At 47.3% G+C, this 10,000-nt stretch overlaps 1 protein-coding gene across 1 annotated transcript in view; it reads left to right on the top strand.

Annotated features, from left to right (window-relative positions):
* arvcfb (ARVCF delta catenin family member b) overlaps nucleotides 1–10,000 on the top strand; it is a gene marked incomplete at its 5' end in the record, with an annotated part of 166,718 nt that overhangs the window by 51,822 nt on the left and 104,896 nt on the right. The window contains one exon of the mRNA XM_083643878.1: nucleotides 8,478–8,636. Coding sequence (XP_083500004.1) covers nucleotides 8,478–8,636 — 159 coding nt within the window. The remainder of the gene's footprint in view (nucleotides 1–8,477; nucleotides 8,637–10,000) is intronic.

The following is a 10,000-nucleotide window of genomic DNA, read 5'->3' as shown; positions in this document are numbered from 1 at the left end:
TATAATCAAGTACTTGAACTATCACTACTAGTACTACTTCACCTTGGAGACCTGAGGCCGTATTGCAGAAACTTCCTAACTTGTAAATCCCATCTTCGACGTTTCCTATCTTAACTTACGATAGGAAGTTTGTGCCGCCGGTACGCTCCTCCTCTCTCCAGCTCCGACTTTAGTTTTCTCATTGTTACTACGTCTCTGACGGGAAGGAAACCCCCTTATCTGCTTACCTTCTCCTCTCTCCTTTTTCCATCGGTTGGCTCTATCTCTCCCTCCTCAGACAGCAGGGGGCAGCGTATTGAACGCAGTGATGAATGAGTGTGGATTGATGGCAGATAGGGGGGCTGATGCTAATTGACACCGCTGTATCACTTCATCTCGCAGCCTCTGTCCTCCTCCTCCCTTCCTTTCCTCGGCACACCCATCCATTACGCTGCAGATTAGTGGCTCTTAAGAAGCCCTACGTCCCAGCATGATCTATGGTAAAGAAATATACTCCGCATCAGATTGCTCAAGGGCTCTGCGAAGGAGATTGTTTCTTTGGAGGCATCGATCCTGTCGGACGACGTGGCTGAGTTACGGAGGAGCACGACGAGTCCCTTTCCTTCCTTACCCTGTGTTCTTAGAGCCTTTTTTTTTTAAGCTGCATTCAGCGATGTTAAAATAAGTGTTAAATGGCTCTATATTCTGACAGCAATCACTGAAATAGAGTGTTTGCTCAGTAACTTGGAACCCCCAACACCCCTCCTGTCCTCTATCTCTCTCCTGTAGTCCTGAATGCAGGGCGGATGTATCTCCGCAAGCGTAACTCGTAGAGACTCACGGATGGCGGCGTTGGATTCGGGGTGAAGAAACACATGTAGTCGTTTTTAGGCATCGTGATCTGACCTTCCGTTTCCCAGAAAATGTCAACAATTCTCTGATTGGATAAAGATTGGCGTCGACCTCCCACTATCCAATCGGAGAAATGTTGATTTCTATTTCAGTGATTGCTGTCAGAATATAGAGCCATTTAACACTTATTTTAACACAAAAACATCGCTGAATGCAGCTTTAACTAATCTCCTCGACTCGTATTATTTGCTGCTGCACAGGCACGTTACTGCATCATGTTTATATCAGTTTGCCAATATAAATTTATATCAGGCCAATATTGGCATTTTATTAACCAAACATTGGCCACTCCGATATGATTGAGGTTCCTCTGTGAACACTCCCAGTCAATATGTTGTTGTTATTATTCTATAGCAGACAAGAAGAATAATTTCAGTGTGGAGGGGAAGGATTTCATCAACAGCCTCAGGGCGTCCGTCTGTAAAAGCTGCAGTGAAACTTTAACCTGCCTCACCCTGCCTGCCTTAATGAGCTGCAAACCCACGTAAGAATGTCCATTAGTATGAGTTTCACATTATAGTCTGAATCAGTGAATGAAGCTTTGCCACGACATCGATCCAACATGAATACATTTTCGTTGTAAAACGCATAACTTTTGCTGTTTACAGCTTGCTTGCTTCCACACTACTCAAACGTTGTCAACCCCCTAAAGCAGAGACTTTCTAATATACTGCTGACCTGTATCAGTTCTAAAACTCAAACTTGTAGTCTGGACAAGCAGAAACAGAGACTTTTTAAAATGATGAGTTTCCTCTGTATTCCACTGTGGCCGGCTGCCACATGGAGTCATACGTCTTTTCAAAAGAACTGGATTTTTGGCAGAAATGGTCTCACTTGGCTCTGCTGGAGCAGGAGATAGATCAAAGCACCTCCTCCAAATGCATTTCCCTAATTAAACGGCAAACAATAACATAAACATTCATTTGTGACGTCAGCCTAAACCTGCTTTCCAGCTGTCCAGGAGGGAGCTGCCACTCGGTTCTGCAGAACAGCTGGGTATCGTGCGTCTTGACTAGCTGCTGCTGGAGACACATATTGCATCATTTGTTTGGAAGATTAAATTAACCTGAGTCTCAATACTAACTCTAGGTGATAGAGGTTATGAATCGACCACATTGCTAATGCCTAAGGCACACCTGATGAACCTTCAGACACAAATACCATGGTTTTCACTTTCAAAATCTGCGCATTTACGCAAAAGTCCAATTTTACGTGCAGTTGATACACACTGTATTATACGCAAATGTGCACGCGAAACTTGACAACTGGCTACTTCCTGTGTCGGGCAGAACTCCCCCGCGATGCACCGTCCTCCTGCTACTTCCTCGTTACATGGCCGGCTTTATCTGGTGCTACACATACACATACTGTACCAAGCAGCATACACATACCGAGGCCCAGCAGTCCAAGAGTGAGCCAGTGTAATAGTCTCTGTAGGGACCGATCAGAAAGGTAAGGTGGCGCTAGCTGCCAGCTCACCCCACCACCCCACGCTGAGAGTCTGAGCCCGCCAAAACCGCCCTGAAAAGTCCAGGTTGGACAAAAGCTTCAGAGCCAAATCCCTGTCTGTGTAACGCCTTAGCCTCTCCCTGACCACTGTCCGGACAGAAGAGACGTCACTGGCAAAGCTCCAGCAAGCTCCTTCCTCTCCATCACAAGTGAGCTTCACCTGCTGCCAGGGCTTTTTAGGCTCGGCCTTTGCAGAGTTTCTGGGCTGTAATTGCATTTGGGGATTCTGTGGAAGAAGGAGACCAACTGGTGATTTACCTGAGCTGAGGCAACCTGAGGTGTGCTATTTCCTCCTGCTAAACCACACGAAGCACACCTTTCAAAGATAAGACAGGCTACACAAGTTTATGGGTGCCTCTGTTAGCCTTGTATCTTCTTTTGGGGCTTTTCAGACTTTTTCAGAGTTTTAAGCTGTTTAAGATGTGGTCTGAAAATGTTTGATTCAAACTTCATGTTGTAAAATAAATAAATAGCTTTGTTGCCCTTCTTTACTGCACTAGGCTTGCCACGGTGTGGACATTTTTCCACCGGCTAATAAACTTGTGATGACACCGGTGTTACTGGTGACACCGGCGTACAGTTTACAAGAGAAGATATTAGTAGGCTCAATACCTCAATACCTCCTCAGCTGTCCTGACGGTCTGGATTTTTCATTTGGTTTCATTCTCAGTGCGACAGCCGTAGACCACGAGCGTGCATAATATTAGATTTGCCACGAAAAGTTAATTTATTCAGGTGGGCTCATCACGGTACATGTATAGCGGACTTCTCCCTGTTTACACTGCTCTCTGAACAAGCTAGTCGTCTAGGTGAGCTGTGTGTTCATCACTGCTGTTACTTGACGAGTTGAATTCACTTGAACACTTGAACTCACACTGGGTTGAAATGAGGACAGAATGTGTACATTAGTTTCTTCTTTACATTTCTCCAACACAAAACTCTCTCAGCTCCACGCCTCACTGTCTGTGGCTGCTGCCAGCAGTCTGCTGGGTGTTTGAAGGTGCGTTTGTTTGCCGCGCGGCGCGACACAAAGCGACACCACGCTTTACGTGAGTGAGACTGCATGAAATGAATTTGGCATGTGTTGCCTTGCGCCGTGTGGGAAAATAAAACAACAACCACAACAGTGTCAGTGGGTAAACTAATGTATTTGGTGTATGCCCGAACACCGTGTAACACCAGTAACACCGACTACCGCGGTAAGCCTAATGTAGACACAGAACGGTACACACATCCACTCATACTGTAGTAGAAGCTGCCCAGTCCAACCATACTCCTCTGCCATTGGCCACTGAGCAGCTCCAATGGAGCAAGGGGGTTTAAGTGCCTTGCTCAAGGGAATCTGGTGGAGAGTTTTTGATCCACAGTTTATCAGGGACTTTTGACCAGCAACCTTAGGCACCCGAGCCGTACTTGTCTGACCTTGAGGCTACCCCTCTATACCCATTGGCTAATACAGTATAAACCCTTTGATTCTGACATGTGTGTGCTCAAACCTCCCAGCCCTCTGTCACTCCACACCCCCGCCACTTTATCACTCCTCTCTCAAAGGTCACCTCTAACTCACTCCGGCTCTCCGTGACCCTGCCCCCTGCCCCGCCCCGCCCCCACCTCCTCCACCTCCCAGGACCACCAGACAGCACGCTAGCCCACGGCCAGACGCCTTTTCATCATTTATTTAGGGGCCCGTAATCTCCAGCGCAACTCCATGCGTGCGGAGGCGAGAGGGAGAGAGCGAGGAGAGAGCGAACGAGCGAGAGACACCGCATTAAGCTTGGATCAAGAAGCCAGTTTGTCAGCAAGCCTCGGAGGACCTCTCTCTCCCTCTCTCTCTCTGTCTCTCTCTCTCTCTCTCTCTCTCTCTCTCTCTCTCTCTCTCCCTCTCTCTCTCTCTCTCTCTGTCTGTCCAATGCTTTTCCAAACGCGATGTGTTTGAAACTAGTCTAGGATGGTACTGCGTCTGCTTCCATTACATATTGCAGTTTTGATGGCCTTTCCTCTGGGTTGTGCCAAAGAGCCTTCAAAGGGAAGCAGTTAGCTCTAGCTGCCACACCACAGGAATTGAATTAGTACAGATTTCATTGAGCAGAGGCCAGAGGTGGTGGGATACTCACCCCGATAGCAGCTGTATCAGAAGAAGCAGAGGTTTTACACGCTATAAATCCCATACAAACACATACTGAGTGTAGAAAAACCACATAATACATGTAGAGACACGCGCGCTCACACACACACACACACACACACACACACACACACACACACACACACACACACACACACACACACACACACACACACACACACACACACACACACACAGCATTAAAAAGGTCGGTCTTACGCACAGAGACTACACAAACACGGCTTTATTAATGTTTTCTTCAGCAGCGTGCAGTGTCAGGAGGGTAATACACATTTGTAATTGAAAGGAACAAGGTTGTTGATTGGAGGCAATTAATTAACACCGACCTATCCTGAATACCATTATAAACCGCTTCCCCAGAGGAACTTTGCTTTTTTAGCCTGAGGTCAATTGTTGTGAAAAATAGCATTTCCTCAGTCAGTTGTGTGTGTAAATGCTTCTCTTTCTCATGCGGGCAGATAGCCTTTCCCAGTCATTAACCCCATTAATGGGCGTTTAAAAACCCTCTTCCAAGTCAAGTGACCTAACTCAGCTCGGTTCAAAGCAGTAATTGACTTGAAGCAGCGCTGGATAGAGTGGAGGTAAATAGAGAAAGTTTTCATTTGACTTTGCACTGCTGCAGGAGGTCATCCACACACAGGCCCCAAAACCAGAGCCTGGGTCCTGTGCTCTGCTGGAGCCTGGGTCCTCTGCTCTGCCAGGGTTCGGAGCCCAGGTCCTCTGCTCTGCTGGAGCCCGGGTCCTCTGCTCTGCTGGAGCCCGGAGCCTGGGTCCTCTGCTCTGCTGGAGCCCGGAGCCTGGGTCCTCTGCTCTGCTGGAGCCCGGGTCCTCTGCTCTGCTGGAGCCTGGGTCCTCTGCTCTGCTGGGGCCTGGGTCCTCTGCTCTGCTGGAGCCTGGGTCCTCTGCTCTGCTGGAGCCTGGGTCCTCTGCTCTGCTGGAGCCCGGGGCCTGGGTCCTCTGGTCTGCTAGGGCCTGGGTCCTCTGCTCTGCTGGGGCCCGGAGCCTGGGTCCTCTGCTCTGCTGGAGCCCGGGTCCTCTGCTCTGCTGGAGCCTGGGTCCTCTGCTCTGCTGGAGCCCGGGTCCTCTGCTCTGCTGGAGCCTGGGTCCTCTGCTCTGCTGGAGCCTGGGTCCTCTGCTCTGCTGGAGCCCGGGTCCTCTGCTCTGCTAGAGCCTGGGTCCTCTGCTCTGCTAGAGCCTGGGTCCTCTGCTCTGCTGGAGCCTGGGTCCTCTGCTCTGCTGGAGCCTGGGTCCTCTGCTCTGCTAGAGCCTGGGTCCTCTGCTCTGCTGGAGCCTGGGTCCTCTGCTCTGCTGGAGCCTGGGTCCTCTGCTCTGCTGGAGCCCGGGGCCTGCAGGATTGTAGGATTAGGAGGGAAAGATCCACAACATGAATAAAGTGCAGACTTCTGACTTTCTACTGATCAGCGGGCGGAGGGCCAGAGATCAATGAGGACCGCGTGGGGTTTTGAAGCCGAGAGCGCAGTCGGCTAATCAATGGAGAGCTGTGCATGTTAGCGCCTTCAAAGACTTGGAGAAAGAAAAAAAAGCAGTCTTCCTCCAGAAGGCGTCATAGCGTGCAAACAATACACGGTGGAGAGCAACGCTACCACAAGAACTTTTCCTTCAGCGCGTCTCTCTCCCTGCCTCTGTCTTCCTCGCTCCTTGGCCTTCACTCGTCTCTCTCTGATTCTCTCTCTCTCCAACTCGGTATAATTGGTGGGAAAATATAAATAACGTCTGCTCGGTTCGATTGTTCTTACTGCGTCTCTGTGTGAGGTGAATATGCAAGTGACCTGCGAGATAATGCGGGTGCATTGTGGGATTTTTTGTTTTTTCCCCACCGCTTTGATCTTTTATCTTTGGATTCAAGCTTTGAGATTGTATATTGCATAACAGAGGTCAATAAATGATTCATTATTGAATCAGAAGAAGTGCGTCTTGATCGTGCTTTTCTGATGTGAAACAGTTCTTTAAAGTTAGATGAGTCTGGGCTTGTGGCGTTTTGAAGCCAAAGTGAACGTCACTCCCTGCTTCAGCACTGTACCAGAGATTTTCATTCGCCATTTATTTTCCCATAGACATTTCGTAAAATAAAAATAGTTTTACTTGTTCAAACCAAACGGTTCAGATATATTTAGAAACAGGAGAGATCGCATAACATTTCACTCGGACCAAAACGTAAAAGAAATGCGAATTTAAAGAAAATATTTTTTCGATGTTGTTTTTAAAGTTTTGGTCTGAGTGAAATGTTCTATGGTCTCTCCTGATTCTAAATATAGCTGAACCGTTTAGTTTGAACAAGTAAAACTATTTTTATAAGCATTTTACGAAATGTCTATGGGAAAATAAATGGCGGATGAAAATCTCTGGTACAGTGCTAAAGCAGGAAGTGATGTTCACTCTATTGTGGTAGTTATAGATAGGTGAATAGACCGGGCACCAAAACAATACATAACGTGATTTCACAGTCTGACTTGGCTCGCACTTTACAACCCTCTTTTTATTATTCTCATTTCCTCACCTACTCTTTCCTCTCTCTCTCACCCGCCCTCTCCATTCATTTTGATTCTCTCTCTATCCCTTGGCTTTACACTGCTCTGGTTATCAACGATTGCCTTCCGAGCGCCTTCCTTCCCCTCGCTCCATCACCAGAGCTGTAATTGTGCCGCGGCATATCTCTTTCCTCGAGCAGGAAATGCACGGGAAGCGTTTTTTTCCCCTCAGGCGGACGCACGGGTGGTCAGGTGCAGTAGGAGGGAGGGAGGGCCGACTTAAAACTCGCTTTCATCCTCCTCACCCCCACGGACACTTTCTCTTTACATACACGGCCTCCCAATGAAATATGAATCAAATACAGTGCTCAGCTCCACTGCTCCAGGCTTCTGCTAGCCTTGAAAGAAGCTGTAACTCAATTTGAAGTCCGGAGAGCTGAAGAGTTTCCTAGCCACCCTGCATTGCAGTGTTTGGATATAGCATCAGGGCCAAATGAATCATGGACTGTCGGGACTAGAAGCAGGCTGTGTGATGTGATGTGATGTGATGTGATGTGATGTGATGTGATGTGATGTGATGTGATGTGATCAGATGTGATGTCATGTCATCTCATGTCATGTCATGTCATGTCATGTCATGTGATGTGATGCGATGTCATGTCATGTCATGTCATGTCATGTCATGTCATGTGTTTGTAAATGTTGCATGTGTGTCATCCACAGCTTTTTCTCAGGATTTCTTGGGGCACAAAAGTTATGTTTGTTTTGATAAGGAGGGTAAGCTGTAATATGCGATGCAAATCTGCATATTCTGTACATAAGTTATATACCGTAGTACATGTAAAGGTAAATTGAATATTTTTGATCATGTGAAATGTTCTAATGCACATCTGTATACTGTAACTCCTTGAATGCTGTACGTTAAGTCACTTATTTGTTTTCATGTTCCCATGTTTTTCATCCTATATTATACTTTATATATCTTTTGTCAGTTATTTTAATGCTGCATATATTTTATTTTTTCTTATTGTGTTCTCATTTACAATTTCTCCTATGCTTTACTGTTGTTTATTCTGCACACATCCCTTCATTTATAGGCCTATTTCACGCTTTTCCTTCATATGGTTTTACTTTATGCTCTGGTGCTGTAATTGTTGGTTGCACGGTGTTTAATGCCCCGTCATTTGCGCTGTATTTAAATTGAGTATTCTCTTTTTCTCTGCTGTATAGTATTATCATTTGCTGCTGCTGCCACAACGACCCCGTTTCCCCACAGGGGCCATTAAAGTTTCAGTTGATATCTGACGGAAGATTACCTGAGCGTTTTGCTGCTTCCCTCGTGCTTTGTTGTCTGCATTCTGATCACATGATGCTGTGGAACGGCTGAATATGAAAGTGCACCTGTTAACCCCCCCCCCCCCCCCCCCCCCCCCTCTGTGCAGGAGCAGAGCCCCAGTAACGCCACGTCCCTGGCCATGATGCAGGAGCCCCAGGAGGTGGTGGAGGAGACGGTCACCATAGAGGAGGACCCCGGCACCCCCACCTCCCACGTCTCGGTGGTCACCTCCGACGACGGCACCACACGGCGCACAGAAACCAAGGTAGGTGCTGCCAAGGGTGCTTTATATGACGTGATGGATATGATGTGCTTTTCTTGATTCCATATATGTTCTATGCATTCATGTTTTATTTAATTACTATTCATGGTAGTTTTCCTGTCCCATGGCCAAAATGCAGTTTAAGAGGCATGTCCACCCTGACAAAACACTGAATAATTTTTAGCAAATTTAAAATTGACAGATATTAAATAGACGTGTTATTTTAGCATCTTCAATCAAATAATATGTGTATTTAATTAGCCTACTAAAGCCAGTATCGGTCAAACTCTAACAGAGAGGCAGGGCTCAGCAGTCCCAGCTCGTAAATACATTACCACATATTTTGGGTGGTAAATCCTAATAAATGGTATTGTAATCATGTTAGCCCGTTAGCACCATGTTTCGTCATAGACTCGTCTTGTTCAATGGATCGTCCCGTTCTTCCAATCCATCGCAGAGTTAGCATTTAGTTGCTAGCCCAGCCCAGGCAGACAGGATCACAGATTCAACCCCCACAGTGAACGCAACATCTGAACAGACGTCTATGTACTGTACCCGCTTTTGAATCCCCAATCCTGTAGTATAGAGCCGCAGCACCGTCCTTTGGTGAGTCAGCCCATTGAGATATACTGTACATGTATGGGGGGGTTTAACCCCACCATCTAGTCTCGCGCACCAGCCGTAGTAACATCTTGAGGGCGTTCCCACACAGACCGACTGTATCTATATGGCTCCTGCACTACATCACAGCTAAGCAGGTCTGGCTGTGATCAGTCAGATGGGACACTGCTTGGTGCTAGAAGTGGTGTTGGAGGACCAGTAGGAGGTGCTCTTTCCTCTGGTCTCATGAATAATGTCCCCATCCCCAAAGCCCCATGGCAGAGACAGGGACTGTGTCCTATTAGTGAGCACCGGATGAGACGTTAAACCGAGGTCCCGAATCTCTGTGGTCATTAAAGATCCCATCGGCACTCTTCGCAAGAGTAGGGGTGTAACCTCAGTGCCTCGGCTGAATTCCCACACAGGCCTTCCTTCAGTCATGGCCACCTAATCACCCCTCGTTATCTAATTGGCTCTTTAAATCCTCAATCTCCACCGTGATAGCTGATGTGTGGAGATAGCTGATGTGTGGAGATAGCTGATGTGTGGAGATAGCTGATGTGTGGAGATAGCTGATGTGTGGAGATAGCTGATGTGTCCTGAGTGCTCTGGCGCAAACTGGCTGCCGTGCATCACTCAGGTGGGTGATATGTGAAGCACTTTGAGTAGTTACAAAAGCGCCATATAAATGCAATCAATTATTATCATTGGTTGTAATGCTACCGAGCAAAAAGAAAGACAGAGACAGTTATCTGTGCCCTGCAGGC

This window comes from Poromitra crassiceps (genome assembly GCF_964638095.1).
Source record: "Poromitra crassiceps genome assembly, chromosome: 10".
Lineage (NCBI taxonomy): Eukaryota > Metazoa > Chordata > Actinopteri > Beryciformes > Melamphaidae > Poromitra > Poromitra crassiceps.
Note: the sequence above shows the minus strand (reverse complement) of the source record. Positions and strands in the feature narration are given on the sequence as shown.